General features: G+C 55.0%; 6 protein-coding genes across 6 annotated transcripts; 3 read left to right on the forward strand and 3 right to left on the reverse strand.

The window, feature by feature from the left end:
- Positions 1-1,419: 1,419 nt before the first annotated feature.
- DICSQDRAFT_174173 (uncharacterized protein) lies at positions 1,420-1,955 on the forward strand (the record flags this gene model as incomplete). The annotated part of the gene is made up of 2 exons (XM_007369991.1): positions 1,420-1,802; positions 1,907-1,955. The coding sequence occupies 2 exons, from the start codon at positions 1,420-1,422 to the stop codon at positions 1,953-1,955; spliced, it is 432 nt and encodes a 143-aa protein (XP_007370053.1).
- A 1,294-nt stretch (positions 1,956-3,249) lies between these two features.
- DICSQDRAFT_149936 (uncharacterized protein) lies at positions 3,250-4,182 on the forward strand (the record flags this gene model as incomplete). Its single annotated transcript, XM_007369992.1, has 2 exons — positions 3,250-3,411; positions 3,466-4,182. The coding sequence occupies 2 exons, from the start codon at positions 3,250-3,252 to the stop codon at positions 4,180-4,182; spliced, it is 879 nt and encodes a 292-aa protein (XP_007370054.1).
- A 459-nt stretch (positions 4,183-4,641) lies between these two features.
- On the forward strand, positions 4,642-5,761 carry DICSQDRAFT_140562 (uncharacterized protein). The gene is made up of 4 exons (XM_007369993.1): positions 4,642-5,030; positions 5,089-5,152; positions 5,219-5,556; positions 5,614-5,761. Exon 3 carries the CDS (start codon positions 5,261-5,263, stop codon positions 5,492-5,494), a length of 234 nt encoding a protein of 77 aa, XP_007370055.1. The 5' UTR covers positions 4,642-5,030; positions 5,089-5,152; positions 5,219-5,260; the 3' UTR covers positions 5,495-5,556; positions 5,614-5,761.
- A 368-nt stretch (positions 5,762-6,129) lies between these two features.
- Positions 6,130-7,325, reverse strand: DICSQDRAFT_92561 (uncharacterized protein; the record flags this gene model as incomplete). The annotated part of the gene is made up of 2 exons (XM_007369994.1): positions 6,130-7,060; positions 7,113-7,325. 2 exons carry the CDS (start codon positions 7,323-7,325, stop codon positions 6,194-6,196), a joined length of 1,080 nt encoding a protein of 359 aa, XP_007370056.1. The 3' UTR covers positions 6,130-6,193.
- On the reverse strand, positions 7,321-12,071 carry DICSQDRAFT_112038 (TPR-like protein). The gene is made up of 16 exons (XM_007369995.1): positions 11,956-12,071; positions 11,550-11,899; positions 10,730-11,001; positions 10,550-10,673; positions 9,992-10,489; positions 9,802-9,939; positions 9,655-9,742; positions 9,495-9,596; positions 9,000-9,434; positions 8,851-8,945; positions 8,669-8,792; positions 8,190-8,615; positions 8,016-8,140; positions 7,861-7,960; positions 7,733-7,809; positions 7,321-7,673 (listed from the first exon to the last, which is right to left on the reverse strand). The coding sequence occupies exons 1-16, from the start codon at positions 11,990-11,992 to the stop codon at positions 7,566-7,568; spliced, it is 3,099 nt and encodes a 1,032-aa protein (XP_007370057.1). The 5' UTR covers positions 11,993-12,071; the 3' UTR covers positions 7,321-7,565.
- Positions 12,072-13,368: 1,297 nt separating this feature from the next.
- Positions 13,369-14,366, reverse strand: DICSQDRAFT_140566 (uncharacterized protein). The gene is made up of 5 exons (XM_007369996.1): positions 14,336-14,366; positions 14,258-14,271; positions 14,038-14,207; positions 13,562-13,947; positions 13,369-13,499 (listed from the first exon to the last, which is right to left on the reverse strand). The coding sequence occupies exons 4-5, from the start codon at positions 13,735-13,737 to the stop codon at positions 13,496-13,498; spliced, it is 180 nt and encodes a 59-aa protein (XP_007370058.1). The 5' UTR covers positions 13,738-13,947; positions 14,038-14,207; positions 14,258-14,271; positions 14,336-14,366; the 3' UTR covers positions 13,369-13,495.
- Between the last annotated feature and the right edge of the window lie 2,933 nt (positions 14,367-17,299).

Raw genomic sequence — 17,299 nt, forward strand, 5'->3', positions numbered from 1 at the left:
CCGCTCCGCTGACGACGGCGAAGACGAACGCGCCATGAGAGGTGAACTGCATGTTGATTCCTTTTTTGACGAAGCGACTCTTCAGTGGAAGCCGAGCTGGTCTACAACTTGCCCTGGTCACCGTGGTTTCAGATGCGACTGTAGGTGCTTGTCAGATGCCTGCAGTTGTCGTTGATGTCCTCACTTCAGATTTACAGGCTCGTACATGCTCGCTCTCGTAGCTAGCCTCCGCGCAGCCGTGGCCGTAGGTGAGCAACGTCCCTATCCTCGATGCGCGCGACTCAGGCACTAATTGCTGAACATTTGTTACTTGACACAGGCTCGAGGCCCTCTGCAGCCTGTGGAAACGAAGAGAGACACCAGTGTGCAGTGGACGCACCTGTGCCGCACACACGATATGGTGTCGCTCTCCACGCCGATTCATGGAGTAGATGCACCCTCACGCGTGACCGCAAGCTCCAGAAGAGACGGCGAGCTCGACGGAGGCAGCGTTTGCGATTGGGTCGGACCAGCGCCTGTCCTGCGAGTCGTTATCGACAGCTGCTCCGAACAAGGGAGCCTTCTTCTACCGTGCCGCGCTTGGCATTCCATGATCGGCGCGTGATTACTGGATCTCAACACGCGGTTTCGCTGCTGAACGACTGATGCGCTAGTCATACCGCCATTTTGGATCCGATGGGGCAGGTGATCCCACCTGTCACTCTGCGTTATGTCGAGTCCGGAACCTCCCCCGCACCATGCACTCGCACTTCGCCACAGTGTACCAATGCAGGGACTACCAAGGCTATCCCGAGCGAGAAGGGGCGGATGCGTGCTGCACGGAAGACTCGTTCAATTCGGCATCTAGGCTGACAGGCAGAAGAGGCTTGTACTTCGATACTCGTACGATGAATCATACCCCACGTACTGACTTGCATTATCCTGCTCCATAGGTAGCTGGGATTACACTTGAGCGCATATACCAATATCGTCTCAAGTAATTCGCACTTTGTGGAAATAAACACAATGCTGATCCAGAGCTCACATTCAATCCGTTCAGCTCTCATATCGTATATGCGCCAGACGCTATTTACACAGGTAGGCGTGCGTTCAGCTCTTCCTCTTCCTTATCGGTTCTCTGTCGTGACCCCGCTTCCCCTAGGCCGAACTTTGAAAGCAGAACGGCGGTCTGCATATCCAAACCTAGCCTCGTTCGTTCAGCGTGCACGGTACATTTTCCGCACGCTGCATGGAAGCCCGGATGATGGTTCGACCTTCTTCGAACGCATGAATTATTGACCTTTTCAGAACTAGATATAAGCCTGTACAACCGACCTCCTTCCTCCAACGCACCTTGCAGTACCTGTTCATCTAGTAAGTATACCCCCAACGCCTGAAGCTCGCCATGATACTGACTGGCTTTCTCTCATCCACAGCAACATGCGTTTTTTCATCCTCGTCGCTCTCTCGGCCGTCGCTGTCATTTCGGCCGTCCCAGTCGCGGTCCCGAACGAGGACTCCGCTGCGGCCAACCCGACCGAGAGCGGCTCCTCAGGCTTCCCCGAGCCCACGGGGTGGCCGACGGGGATCCCTTCCGGCTTCCCCACTCCCCCCGGATTCCCCACGGGTCTGCCCTCCGGTTGGCCCACTGGCTTCCCCACCCCGACTGATGGATTTCCGTCCTTCTCGTTCCCACCGCTCCCGAGCGGGACGGGCGAGCCTGGATTCCCTCCCACTGGGCTGCCCACTGGGATCCCTGGTGGCTTCCCCACTGGACTGCCCGGCGAATCCTTCCCTCCTGCGCCGGCCGCCTCTGCCGCCATGTAAGGAGAGTCAAGTTGAAGCAGACGTCGCAGTCAACAATCAGTGAGCTTTTTGGTCCCTGCGAACGTATAGGATGTGAGCTGACGGCCACGGTCTGTGTTAGTACCAGCGCGCTCCCGCTGTCGTCGCTCCTTGCCCGGATCCCCGACTGAAATCGGTGCAGAATTCTCATTCAGACCGTCACTCCTTCGCTGAAAACACCTTCGAGGCTTTCATGTTAGAAATCTTGCGTGTTGTGTGTATCGCCGTAGAGAGGTTCCATAGCTCCCTGTCCCGCGTGTCGCGATGAAAACTATCAATCATGGTGTAGCACTATGGTATACTCGGGCCGCGTGTTTTCAAAGCATCAATCAGCGAAGGCCGGGAGGGCGGTAACAATCATCTTGTGGTAACTGTGTGACCCCTGAACGATGACTCCCGTCTTCATGATTCAGAGCACTGATTCAAGGTTGATATAATGATTCTAGGTTGATAAGAGAGGATCCGCTGGTGATAAGGAAGTCCGAAACAGCAGTTCAAAACGTGAGAATTGTACTAGTTCTAATGGTGTGTCTATACAAGACTTCCCTGCACAGTTATGCAGCTGTGAGAACGATCCTGCCCGCTTTATACAGACAAGGAACTGTTGGTAATCCTGACGAAGGGCAGGATGCCCCTGGGAGGCTCAGACTAAGGCTACCTGTGTTCTGAAAGTCCTGAGACGGATCGGCGGCAAGCGCCTCAGTCACGCGTTATTCGCGTGTCAGAGCAATGCAGGCGCTACTTTCCTCGTAGCCCGGGTGTCTTCTCGTCCTACTCGAGCATGGTCCGCCAAGGACGATGTCCACCACACCAGTGGCACCGTGTGCTTGGAGCATACACGAGATGAGCTTATGAGATCTATGGTCGATCATGAGCCATGCGCAAGCGCGCCGCTGCACCCAGGAAATTCGGTGGTTAAGACGCAAGATATGGATGGCGGTGCTGATTCGCTGCGTGATATTCGAGTTTGTCGAGAATCATAAATCTGATAAGGTGATGCTATCTGCAAGGCTTCTGAGCGCGTCGTCCCACGGGATTGTGGGTGGGAGCAGAGCCCAGCGAAGCCCTCGGGGCTGAGAATGTGGGTTATCGAAACCGTATCGTGGACACCATCATGCTCAGAGAATACGGGGAGATGAGGGGCCTGTCCCTCGCGCTGTCCATGTGATACCTGAGTGGCCCAACACGCACTAAGACGCGTCTTTGGGCGCCTTCAAGCGCTGAAGAGCGAGCCGTGTACCACCTACCGCTGCTTATCCTTCGCTCATATCCATCGCATCCATCTGCCGCAGTGCATCTATTATCTCTCCCCTCTTCCCCTCTCTCTGCTCCTTATTTCGCGTCGTCTACATTGTTCCCGCTGGTTCCATCCACCACTAGCTCCCCAACCACCGATCCGCAAGCCAGAATCTCCCATAGAACTCAATGGAATTCATACGTTGCACGTTCTCACATTCGACTCGAGCACACGTGCTCCAGATCGCGTCTCCAGTACCGACTAAGCACTGGAGCAAATTCGACGCCATCCTAGAATGGAAGGAGCAGACATCGCAGGCATTCGACGTTGGTTCCTGCGACGACGAGCGGGCAAGCGTATCTCCTGAATGCATAGACACCCCTGACTGATATTCGATTTCACAGATCGTGCTTCCACCTATGCGTGCCCTAGACGCAACTTTGCGCGAGGATAAACGACGACGCGACTGGACCACCTACCGCAAGGTAGTCGAGGCCGATCCTAATACCACCGTCGCGCCCCCTTGGCCTCCATTCGCTCCTCCTCCGCGCTTCCCTTCCCCCGAGCTGGAAGATTCACCTCCAATATTCGAGTCGTCGACATCTACCTATTCTGACACCGCTAGCTGCCACGGCCTGTCACCCGCGAATGGAGAATTTGGCGGGTATGCACGGTGGAAATACGTTCTTGAGAGGTTCACCCCCGCAAGCCCTCCGTCGACCTGTGAACACGCGGATGGAGAACACACCTCGGTCTCCGAATCTTCCTCCCCGCGTACGCTCTCAGATACCACTGGTACAACAGCGTCGTCCAGCCTTACCTCAGACACACTCTCCGAAAACGCCGAGGAAATGAGCGCAGCTGCTGCGGTACAGCACACGTCGGACACGCACGGCAGCGGTGCTGGAAACACAGATGACCTTGCGGTTTGCATCGCGCAGATGCTGCTCGAGTGCAGGGAGGAAGCCGAGCTGAAGCCGAGCGCGGAAGCGTTCTTCGAGGAGGACGCATTGGCCGATGGGGATATATACGACCACGAGTTGGAAGAGGAGATCCGTGAAAGGGCAGCGATCGCGCAGGAGCTGAACTGGATGCTCATGGGGGTGCTGCCGATGGGGTGACTGCAGGCGTGCGCGGTGACGTGAGACATTTGCGGGGTATTGATGTTGAAGGTTCGTGCCGCACATTCCACTCACCATGTCCGAAGCTTGACACGGCATGATGTGTACTAGGCATCCACCCTCTCCGCCTCCCAAGTATAAACACACCTTGTTGAGTCCCGAATTGCGTTCCCAAGTGTCCGCTACGGTGGTGGTTCGCATATTGAACTGCGTGATGGTCCGTACATGTACTATATCTCAAAGTCGTGCTGCTTCTCGGTCGCTCTATTGCTGTATGATTGTCTCCGTGTATATCATGTATGGCGTCCGCACCGGCGTGTCAGCACGCGGCGCTCTGTGTAAGATAGGGTCAGAATGAAAATAGCGTATGGCGTTGCGGAGATCCAACGAGATCCATAGCTCGCTTTGGGCCTATAATCCTCGGCGATGGTCCAGCTCCCTGAACGACGGGTGTATTTGTCAAGGACAATTAATATCATACACATGTACGACGCGCACTAGAGACAGACACTCTCGTTCCGTGAACAAAGCAGCCCCAAAGCGGATATGCGCCATGGCTCCTGGAAAATCCCTGCCGAAGATGGCTGCATGTGACAAAGGACCTTACGCGTATCGTCACTGACGCGTGGGTGCTCAAGCGCGCGAACCTGAACTTGAACCTGTCTTTGACCTCGACCACTCACCTGGCATTGTTCGACATTGTTCTCCACAAGAACTCAGCAGTTTACCACCACCACACAGCAGCGTTATCATGTCTTCCTTCGCACGTCTGCTTTCTGCCACTTCGAACGGCACGAGCTACCCCGGCTCAAACGACTCGACGCGTCCTAGTACGCCAATCGCGGAATCTCGAGGACAGCAGCATGTAAGCTTTCACCATGGATGTGTGGATGGTCTTGTACTCACCGTAGATGATTGTCGTCGCGCTTTGTACCAGAACGACGATGGCCTCCCCCCGCTTGACGCGCTCCTGTCAACGGATCAGCCGACGCCATCCGTCGAAATGGAACACGCGTGCCAAGATGTAAAGACAGACCAGAAGACGGTAGACAATGACACCAGCTCAGTCGCGAGCAACATGGTCCTGGCTCCCGGATGGCGCGTCTTCATGGCCTCTCCGGATGCTCGTGCTGGCACTGAAGATCACATTGACGCGGTCGAGACGCGGAGGAACGGGCAAACTGACCTCAGGTCCCGCTTCACTGAGTCGTCCGACCGAGTCGTGGACGCGTCTACCACTTGGGAAAGCTTCTTTGCGAGATTGCGCGACACCATGCTTTCGGAGATCGAGGCCGTTGACGAAGAAGATTAGGATTCGCTCGCGCAAAGATTCAGTTCCCTGTATGATAGAGAGTGTTAGAGATGAGTTGCTATGTCAGTTGTCATTTCACACGCCCTTCACTGCTTACTGACGTGGCAAACGATCCCCAGGACTAATTCGATTGCGCGAGCGTGCACCGTTCTGACTATCTCCCTTCCACCATTCGCGTGTTGTTGCTACTGCAGTCTCTACTGCCTTGTTAGAGACTGCCTTGTTATTGGGTTTTCTCGTCAGGTCATTACGTTAGTATCACATCATAATTCGGACTCGCCCCATCTATATGCCTTCCCTGTTACTTACTTACTTGTACTATATCTCTGCCAAAGCTTGTATCTGAAACATACAAAGTTCTCGCGAAGGATGTCGATGTGGTATGCGTTTGCAATCTGGCCCAGCCATTGCCCGTCAAATAATATTGTCGCACTACCCGATGGGTGTTGACTGCACAATTGATATATTTGCCATACTAAGAATGTTATTGCGCTAATGGTATAGTGGTATTCGGGGCTTGCACCATTTTCTCGTCGTCGTGGGTTCAATCCCCAAAACACTCCTTTTTTCCGCCGTCCCCCAGAAGCTATACCTAGCTTAATTCTTTGCATGGATGCATATTACATATTTCTATCGCTACCGGACAACACTAGTGAGGCATGTCAAACTGCCCATAGAGTTGCAACTCGAACCCCTTCGCTACCGAGTAGTAGGGAGGGGCAACCTATCCAGCTTCGCGGTACCATCCCGGATCAACGCATCACTCACTAATTTGTCCTTGAGGTCGTATAACGTCTTGTAGAGAACTGCCATGGATACTCCCTTCATGCCGGCAACCTTCCCGATCTGCTGGAAGTTCCTTGGGTGGCCCAACAGATGGCTCGCGAAGAAGATCGCGCCCCCAGCGATCGTCGGGGGAGATCGACTCGTTGGGGTCTCTAGCTCCCGCAACTTCACCACGACGTCCGTGCTGACAGAGACCACGCTTTGAGGAAGACCAAGATAATTGCAGTACCGCACCAGAAGGTCCTGCGGTCCGCCTTCATAGGCGCCGCTCTCCTCATCATACCCGACCGTCGAGCCAGATCTCAAGTTGAACTTCTGCTCAAGCTCCCTATAGGCCCGTCCGATGTCCTGCTTGTCCACGGACGTCACCTGGCAGATCTCGATGAACGTACGCGGCACGCGTGCTTGCCTACAAGCGATGAAGAAGCAAGCGCCGAGCGTCGCTTCGTACTGTGCACGACTGCGCAGGCGACTAGGGCGGATATTCTCCTGGTCAATACGCCAGTAGAGCTGCTTCGTGATATCCAAGACTGTATTCGGAAGCTGAATCCGCGCACACATATCATCGATGTCACGGAAAGCCTGTCGTACGCGGCGCTCCGAAGGAGAAAGGTTCTCGGCCTGCCTCGCCACGCGGCGCAGGTCTTGGGATATACTTGAGCCACTATCAACGGAGATTGTGGTTGCGAGGTGTTCCAAGCCAACCCCAAGACGGTCCTGCACTTGTCCAACGCGGCAATGGGCATGAGTAGTTTCATCCGAGTGTGTCGAAGTGAATTCCTGAGCAGAAGTTTAGCGATCTTTGTGATCTGTTGAATTGCAAGACACTCACGCGCCACTCGCTCCGGGTGTCAATGATTCTGTCGCTGAGAACCAGACCACAAGAGCCACAGACGAGATCCCCATCACGGAACTCCTCCACAATATTCGGAGGGTACTCTTGGCAATCTCTGCAAATGAGACGGACAGCGAGATCCGGAGCGAAGGTAGTTTGACCGCTGTTTTGAACGGATTGCGCGAGAGGAAATGGTTGGGCGTAAGACATGGTGTGGTATGAGGGGGTGATGTGATGATATTGAACGACGACCCTCAATGTGTTGAGACTTAAGTACATTCTGCTCTGAGTGGCGTGGGATATCGTCTGATAGGGAGCGACGGGCGCAGCAGGGCGTATTTTGCCCATCCACAAAGGAACCTCCGCTTTGGTGGAACAATCGGTTGTGCGTGCGGTGTTGTCATATACAGGAGAATGCAGCCAGAAAGTCTAAAGCGGTGGCGTGCGAAGCTATAGCGACAACCACCGTCGATATAAACCTTGGGCCAGCGGCGCAGCACCTGTGGAGACGTAGATGAGTGATAGATTGTAAGCGGCCTCACGGGCCAGCCCAACGTCCTGGAGAGCGAGAACAATCAAAACGGTTCGTCTGAGAACCTGGGGCGATTAGCACTTACTTCGCTGTTGAGCTTCGACCTCGCTTCTGCTGCCTGTAAAACACGCTCGTAGTGTCGGACTGCGAGAGAGTGCAGCCCTAGACGCGACGTCAGATAACCTCAGATATATAGATAACGAGACAACATACCCAGCTGTTGGAATACGCGACCGAAATTGTACTCCACCTCGTCCAGGCCCTCAGCCGTCTCTCCCCGTAATTCGCGATACTTGGTAAGGAAAGCCATTCCCTGCCATGGGTGTTATCGTCAGCAATGCTGGCGGGGTGACTGTGCCCAGACCCACCTGAGCTATGAGGTGGTGCCTGTTATCCGATTGTCGCTGCATCGCACGGCCGACGGACGCGATCGCCAACGACAAGCACACAAGAGGGTCGTCCGAGGTATGATCGTAAGCCTGGAGGAGATAGACTGTGGGCGCGTGAACAACAAATCATCTTCTACGCAGAAAGATGCTCACAAAGCGCGCTCTGGTAGCTCCTGGCTGCGAGCAAGATTTGCCCATATACCGCAACGTTGAGAGGGTTCGGTTTGGTAGGCAGTTTCGACCTCTCCAGTTCCGTCACCGCGGGAGGCTCGACGTCCTCGTCTTCGTCCGGGGCATCGTCAGGATCGGCCTTTCCCGCAGATCCCGACAGACCGTACCTGCGTTGGGTGGTGTTGAAGCGGAGAGCGTCCGGGTTGTTCACTGCGGCGTCTGCAAGGCGGGTTTCACGGAGCAGGTGCTTAGAGAGGGTGGAAACAAGGAACGCGTCCGTCGCACGAAGACCACTGCCGAGGGACGATACGAGGACTCGTATAGGCTCATTGTTGAACTGATGTGCGTTGATCAGCTTGCGCGCTTGTTCCACCACCGTCTGGAACTGGTCGGCATGGATTGCACATGCTGTAGTGTGTGATTACTAAATACGCACAAGCTAGCGATATATGGATGCTTACTGATGATACCGAGGCGGATGGAGTCTTGGGATGATCGCGATTGATACGCATTGGAGAATAGCAGGTGGCGCAGAACTTCGTTGCCCAGATCAAACTGTCCTCGTCGGGTAAGCAGGAAGGCATACTGCGATATCCCCTGCTGTCAGCAGAAGTAGCATATAGAGGGAAAGGGCGAACTCAACGTGCATAAACAACCGCGACCAGTCTTCAAAGGAGATCCCTCGGAAATTGTTCACGTTCTCGCTCTTAGCAGCCTTTCTTGCAAGCGTATCCCGACCTGACCCCGTTACCCTCAGTAGGTGAACCTCCCTCAAGGATGAGTGTCACGAACCAAGCTCAAGCTGCAAGCGTGAAGCCATACTATCCTCGCTCGCCTCCGTGGTCTGCTTCCTCGCGCTCCTTGGAAACATGCCCCTAAATCCGCGATGCCGGCTCGTCAAGAACAGCGCCCTCGTCTCTCTGAAACTCTCCACGAGCTTCTCCGCTTCCACGAGCCACTCCCTCATCGCCTCATCGTCGCCTGCGAGCATGCGTGGCCACAGGTCTTGCACGCGGTGCCAGCTCTGCTGTGCCTCGCGCTCCTTCTTCGCCTCGAGCTCACGCAGCTGCGTGGGAGTGAGCTTACTCGCGGACTTGGCGGGCATACCCTTGCCTCTGGCCACGGAGCCGCGAGCCTTGCCTTCTTCAAAGAGGGAGGCGGAGGACGGGGCGGACGGGTCGAAGGTCCCTTCGCGCTGGCCTCCGCGGCGTTTTCGGGAGTCGATGACTGTGATTCAAACAAGGGTTAGCCAGTATGATGAGAGATACATACAGAAGACTGGTTTACCTTGCATAACTAGCTCAAGCGCCTTGCGTGGTTCGTTGAGGATCTCGAGAATCTCGGCAAGCTTCATCTTGGCGTCGTTGTTGGTCGGATCCGCTTGGATCACTGCGTACAGTGTCTAGCGATCGAGTTCTGAACAGATGTTGCGAACAGACACACTGACCATGCTCGTACACTTCCGCAGCCTCCTTCAAGTCTCCGACCATCCGCCGGCAGGCGGCAGCCTGCAGGAGCACGTACATACTACTAGTCTGTCAGTAATCCGACATCAGTGTTACCATAACGTCGAGCGACCGCGAAGGACACCTACTCCAGCGTCACCTCCGAGCATCTCGTATATGTGCCCAGCTTCAGAATACATTTCCCGCTCGAAGTACGCGTCTGCGATCTCGGAGAAGAGCGGCGCGTATTCGGCGACATCCTGCCCCAGGATGACCTTGGCGTGCATCTGTACGCCGATGAGAGTTAAATCCAACCGATGTCCTACGAAGCAAGTTTACCTTCCCCTCCTCCATGTCCCCGCCCCGGATCCTCGCAATCGCCAACCTATGCCTCGCATTCACGTCCAGCGGATAATAGCCCGGCTGCATCTCGCCCTCGCCAGCCCGAGCCGCTCCGTCACCACTATCCGGCGGCACGTCGTACTCCCGATCATCCTCGCAGGCGTCCCAAAACTTCTGCCCGCCCCGCCCCTGCAGCCAGCGACATCCTCTCCTGATCGTCTCCACCGCCTTGCCATGATCGCCCAAGGTGTTGTACAAATCGGCGAGGACGAGAAGGTGCATGAGCCCGAACCCGCCCCCAGGGACTTCCGCCCCGGTCTCAGGGTCGACGCCGCGCCCGGCAGGGAAAGCGGACATGTAGTGCGCGAAGGCGTCCTGGAAGAGGGAGGCGCAGAGCGCGAGGTCAGAGAGCTCGATGAGGATGGGGCGCAGCTCGTCGAGCACGGGGAGGGAGTGCGGGAGGCGCTTGAGCATCGCCAGCAGCGTCGAGCGAGCCTGCATCGGGAATCGGAGGTCAGAACGGAAGAGGGGGACGGGGGTACTGTGAGGACCTACGGTCTTCATGTCGCCGAGCTCCTTCGCGAGGGACGCGCGGTCCCAGAGCGCGCTCACGTTCGTCGGGTCGAGGCTGCATATCTTCCCGTAACAGTACAGCGCCTGCTGGTTGTACCCCAAGTCCCTGTGTTCTCCAAGTCAGCGCCCCACGCGCCCTCACATCGAAGCGAGGCGCCTCACCTTGACTGCCGCGCGAGGTCTGCCCACTCGTCGGCGTCGTGGTTGAGGTGCGCGGCCATTATGCGCAGCTGGAGCGCCTTCCCGCGCTCGCCCATGTCGCTGTAGCACTGCGCGAGCACGCTCCACGCGGGTGCGGCGCGCGGCTCGATGCGGATGACCTCCTGCATGATGCGGATTGTCTCGGGGAGGTTCGCGTCTACATAAGCTTGGTTTCCCTCGCCGACCAGGGCGCGCACTTGTTGCGATAGAACGGGGCCGCTGCGGCGGCCGCGCTAAGGGAAGGTCAGTTTAGGTTATTTGAGGAGGGGAAGAAGTCTTGGGGAGAGGTGCGTCTGGGGATAAGGTCGACACCGTACGACACACGGCGAGAAAACGATTCTACGCGCGTTCGCATGTCGCGGTGCATTACCGTAAACAGTGGATGTGGATGTCTCTCTGGTCTATACGCACAACTCCCTCATCTCACGTCGTTTCCACTTCGCCAAGAAGGAGCGTACAGAAAAGTCAGATCGCCGTTTTCCACATACGTAAGGACAAGGTCCGTCGAGATGCGAGTGAGGGGTCGCCTTCCCCATATCGTGCATCGCTCTAGGTGAAGCTTGCAACACCGTGCGCGGAGCACGTAAGCGGCCTAGCATCGTTCAAAAAATCACTTCTCCTGTATATGGACGCTACCGTCGCCAACTAGATCCGCTCTATATTGAAGACGAAAATCTGCATACACCCAAGGCTTTCTGAAGGAACCACCAAATATGGCCTGCGCACTAACACGCGGCTCCGGGTACACGGAGCGCAAGTATGCAGTTGGATGCGAACGCACCTTCTTCTTAGTCTTGCCTACTCCAGACGCCATGCGGAGGTCATCCTTGAACTCGGCCTCCCGCTCCTCAAGGTTGACGTCCCACATTCTGCTCAACATCCCAGAACTCTCACCGTCATCGGCTCCGCGTATGCTTTGAATTAGTCTGTCGAAGTCGCCTTCAATCGCGGCTTCGACCCGGGCATCTTCAGCGTCCGCTTCCGTCAGGAACTGCTGCGTGCTGGGCCCTTCCCCGCGGTCCGGGAAGCTGCTTGGCACTGAGGCATTGTGATGCTCATCGTAGTCGTCTTCTTCGGAGCTTTCCGAATCGGATGTAGAGTAATACTCCTGAGATCCCTCTGCATCCTCGTCTGTGAAAATGTTGTTAAGTGTCGTAGGAGAAAGGCGAGAATATATGCGAACGAACCAGAAGATGCCCAACCCGAAGGTGGGTTGTTATCCATGATTCGGACTTGGGTTTCAAACAAGTAACGCAGATATGGAACTGGCACAGAAAGAGATGCGAAAAGTGATGAAGCTGACCAGAACGACTGCAGCACTGAACTACGTAAGACGCGAGAAGCAGAGGACGGCCCGGAAGCGCGAAGCCCGTTACGTCACGCACAACGTTCTGTGACAAGACTGTGACATATCGTGCTTCCTCTCGGCTAAGTTGCGGTTCATCCTCAACCGTCCCTGCCGTCGCCGCTGCCTGAGACATACCGGTCTTTCCACAGCGTGGTATGTGACTCATTCAGTACACGATTTTAATATTATACACTACACTATTATGACGTGAGTGTAAATCTACCTGTTCGCGAGGTCGGCGCTGCTCAGCAGTATTCTCTCCGCATAAATTTCCGCCACGAGCAGATGGAGAAGCTAGGGAATATCAAGATTTCGATAGGCTGCAGCAGTTGCGGATGCGTCTATGGCGAGTCCGTGCTACGTGTCTGTGTCTTGGGTGTCCACCCAAGTGCTTCCGTCTACTGATGTTTCTCTCTCATCTAGGAATGACGTCTTCTCAGGGCTGAAGGACTGGTCAGTCGGGACGTATAGGGCGCCGCGCAAGTCTTCGTCCCGGGGCGGGCCCCATATTGTGTCCAGTGGGAATCTTGGTATCTTTGCCTCAAACAACATAGCAACGAGACGTGTGCCTCCCGCTTGCTCGTGGAGGTCCTCGCTAGCGCCTGCATCAGGTCTTTCTGTTTCACATGTGCCCGAGGTCGTACATAGATGACGGCTCGTTGTGAACGAATTGTAGCTGGCTCGACGCTCTCGGCGGAGATATCGGTATGCGCCGATTGATGTGGAGTGGGTGATCCTTCTTGGCACAAGGAGCAACAGATGGCAGGGCAGGATGCGGCGGGTCATCCTCGCCGGTCGTCTGCGGAGACACCGCGGACCGGCTCGTCTTATGACTGCACATTGATGACAGCGATTTCGACGACGGACGAACACCGGAAGACTCTGGGTATGCTGATGACGTCGATTTTGGTCTAGCACGAACCGGCATCGATGTATCCGGGAATTGTAGGTCGAGGTTGGGGGAGACATCGTCCAGGAAAGCGAAATCCATGTACTCTGTAGGATCAATGAGGTCGGGATCCCTGTCCGTGATTGACCTGTCTTGATCGCTACTGATGGACGCAGGTGTAGTCCACGTCTGTGGCGGAAGCAGGGAGAAGTAGAATCCAGTGAGTCATGAAATATGTCATGAAATAAGAGGTTGCTCACCAAGAAGTTCTTCACCTCGATGCTTTCTAGGCGCTCCTCATCGTCCGCGTGAGGCTCTTCAAAAGTCTTCAATCCAAAAGTGGAGGTGCCCCTTGCACGCTCCTCATTTTCGGCGACCTGTGGGGGCCAATAGAGAACGAAGGTGGATTCTGGGCGTGGTGGCCATGGCAGGCCCAGGTATGTGGCGGGCCGTAAGCGCGTGCTAAGTCCGGTATCGAAACAACCAAGTCCTAAGTGAGCCCCTGTTCATCCGTCTGAGTACTGAAGCAAGGTCTATTGATACTACGTGCTCACAGTCTCTGGTCGTGGTTGCGTGACTCACAGGGCATTGGCGTAATTCTGAGACCGGGCGGGTAGAAGGGTTGAGGACTGCGGATCCGAGGTATGTGGGCGTATTGTCCAAGGTCGGAGAGCATGGACGATGCACGAACTCGGAGACGGTAAGCAGGAAGGATTGTATGTTTGACGGCATACTGGTTGGCGCGGTATATATCGTGGGTCACTGTTAGGGTACCTGAGTCGATACCCGCGTCGCAGCAGGATATGTAGGGATGGGATGTGGTTGTGAGTGTGGATGGACAGGCAGCTCTACGTGCTCCAACGCGCGCGTTGTCGTGGCAATGAGCATGGGATCCATCTGAGGTGGTGATGTTGGATAAGCGAGTAGTTGAATATCAATGCGGTGCGTTCGGAATGTTTATGTGCACGTTTGACCTGCCGGTGCTCACAGAATTCAACTTCGGGATCTGGGGGTGGATGCGCTGCGGTACAGATGAATACTGGGATTTGTATGTTGGGGCTTTGCCCACTCGAACCGATGCTTCGATGTCTACGGCTATGGCGAGTGCCAGCTGAGGGCTGAGAATAGGTCTTTCCACCGCGGCCACACGGGAATTCCCACGGAAAGTGGTTCTCGTTCAATTGGACCTAGTGATATCTCGTGTGAGTGAACAGCTACTCATGTCGGCGACTATACTGAACGATCAGTACAGTCATAAGGCCAAAGGTATGACATGCGTACCAGATCAAACATCTTTGTCGCTCTGCTGACCCATGAACCGCGTGCTCAGAAGGACCCTCAAAGAGCGCGCACTCCTTCCGATCGTGCTGAATATGCTCTTCTTCCGGGTCTTGGAAGTTGCACAAGCTTTGCCGGTCAGTTGCATTCTCTCCATGCGAGACCATGAATCGGACGTCTGTAGTCGACGCGCTATTAGTTCCCAGAAGCCCACCGTGGGGCCTTGATGGGCGTTCGGACGTCAGAGCGTGGCCGCGGTGGCAATGTCCACCGCTGGAAGGCGCCGTCCAACTCGCAGTATGAAGAGCTCGCGGTCCCTGCGGCCTCTCAAGCCTCCAATCCGACTTTGTTCCCAATCTGTGCGCAGAAAACCTCTTGATATCGTGTAACTCTGTGATAGGACTCGGCGATCGCCTTGCTTCGCTACAGGCCTCCGCACGCCCGGGATAGAAATCCGATTGGATTCCTTGCGGCGGAAGAGGAACCGCCCCAGTGAGGTCTTGTGTGAGCACAGTGTCATCCTCGTCACTGATACTCGAAACCGTAGGAGAAGAGGCCGTGGAATGCGACGGAGACGACGTATGGCTTGTAAGCGATGACGCTCCGGTATCCGCGGAGAACGGTGTGGCTGTCGACTGGACGACCGATGTCGCCGACGGGGGCTCTGGTAGCTGTTTGAAAGAACGAGAACGATACGTGGGAAGGACCAGGCCGTTGTCGTCAAACCCCGTCATTGAAGAACCCGAGTATATCGATGAAGACCACGGCTCTCTCCAAGGCTCTGAGCTAGGCGAGTATGGCCGTGGCGGAGGAGGCGGAGCGGGCCAAGATACCATGGACTGATGTCTACGTGTATCCGAGTCGCGTAACGGGTTCTTGCCCCCTTCTTCAGGGTCGGGCCTCTGCCTTATCCTCAATTTTTCTTCGTGCCAGGCTTCGCAATTCTCCAGCAACCACAGTGCCCTAGACTGTTGTCCGCGGGAGACCGCGAAAGGCGATGGTGTCGTCAGGCTATACCAGCAGCCCGCAGCGAGCGAAACGCGCTTGCTTTCCGCGCACCTCAATCGATTCAAAACGCTGCGGAAGCGTGCATTGACTGTCTCTGGTCCAAGAGATGAGGGAGGCTCAAATTCCCTCCGGTAAGTACTCATGAGCCCTGACGAACCACGGAACACTCACCAAAGATGATAGCCCCGTGCATGGTCCCTTAGGTGTGAGGGATTCATTCGCGTAAGCTACTGCCGTGTTCTGAGGTCTTCTCGTTGCACTGCGGGACTGAGCGACTGTTAGAGGCACTACATTAGTCGGTCACGATGGTCGGTAGAGAATAGGGTAACACACCGTTGTGGGTGTTCTTCCCCATCGCAGCTGATTGCCAGTGCGGCTGAGGCGAAAGACGCGGGTACTGTGCTCCTTCGAAGAGAGAAATGTTGAACTCTTCCGAGAGTCAATTAGCACAGTCAAGAGGTAAGGAGCTCGAGGTGGGGGCCTTGCGCGCTTCTTGTCGTTGGACGCTAGAGCTTATATGTGTAGCTCACACGGGCGCGCATTGGCATGCTTTGTCTTCTTGTAGGCTCGGGTCCGGACGCTATCTATCTTCTTATGTCTTCTTTGCCATGTTTACGATCTCAATCTCATCAGATCTGTACGCTTTCCTGACTTGGGTTGAGACACAACAAGGGGCCTATTGCGGGTCCATAGCGTAGCTCTCTTTCACAAGGTACACGTCATCGTCTTTGGCGGTATACATATTCAACGATGAAAATCACCATTGTTGGAAAAGGTTGACATTCATTGCCACGAAAACAGCCCCGGCCAGTCCTATGGTCTAGAAATACATGGACCGGACTATGACAATGTCCGCTGATCAGATTTCTTACAAAGTCTTGCCCTCTTTGCTTCACAACCTCCGATCACCCTTTCTACATCGGCTGCGTAGATACCAAGGATATCTAGCAACTTTTCACTATCTTTCAATCTTTGGAATGTATAGTTGGTGCTTGGGTTCAACGTCCAACCCTAGCCCATGCCCGGGACGGCCCGGGCACTATGACTGATGGGATGCGATACAGACAATCAAGTATTTTCCTTGTACCACTTAATGTCCCAGCTCCAATCACTTTTACTCATTACCAGTCAGCGTTCTGTGCCTGTCGCGAGCTTTCAGGCCGGGTACCGAGGCGTGGCAGCCAACGTAATGATATCACGTGACCGCGTCCCCAGCCGCACACCGCACATTGAATAAAATCAGCATGTAACACAGTTTTATCAAACCTCCAAAATGGGGTTAGAATGGGATGCCTACCTAGGTAATTATCCTACAGTGGCTCTGATTACGATGGGGTCGCGATGGGACGCGATATGCCACAGGTCGATGTCCCCGGTGTTTGTTTCCCTTATATCTGCCTGTACGTCTACTATGTAGTTTTACCCACCACTTGAAATCGTTTGGAGATGATGTGCATGTCCGGGACCTTTTGATGCGAGGGAGTGCCACTCTACTTTAAGCTCACTCAGTGAATCCTGCTTTGGTCTTCTGGTGGCGCAGAAGTATGGACGCATCAAGAATGCGACGATTTTTTCTGCTATGCTTCGATTTGTGGAAGTGGCTTTGGACGGCACGAACCGATCTACCAAGAGCTCGCTGTTAGTCCACCGTTGTGCAACAGGCTGACGGAAGAAGGGCGATGCAAAGTTCAACGGATGTGAATAAACAATTGGTTCATTCCTCGGGAGGGAATATAATGCCGCTGTAGTTACGGTCTGGCGGGGACCACAGTCGCTGTCAAAGCGAAGGCTAAGCGCTGCTTGAGCCATTGAGAAATTGGGAATACATTCTGTAGAAAACTGGGTATTTAAGCAAGCTCCGTCGCTTAGTGGAGAGATCTCGTCAAGCCCATCACTCTAAAGCGTACATGTCTCTGTTGCGGGGAGGTACAAATGGCGAGCGCACTCATGTGCCTTTTGACCTGTATCGACGCTCTCTGGCACTGCATATCCACCACCCCTACGTCCA

The sequence above is a fragment of the Dichomitus squalens genome (assembly GCF_000275845.1).
Source record: "Dichomitus squalens LYAD-421 SS1 unplaced genomic scaffold DICSQscaffold_59, whole genome shotgun sequence".
NCBI classification, from domain to species: domain Eukaryota; kingdom Fungi; phylum Basidiomycota; class Agaricomycetes; order Polyporales; family Polyporaceae; genus Dichomitus; species Dichomitus squalens.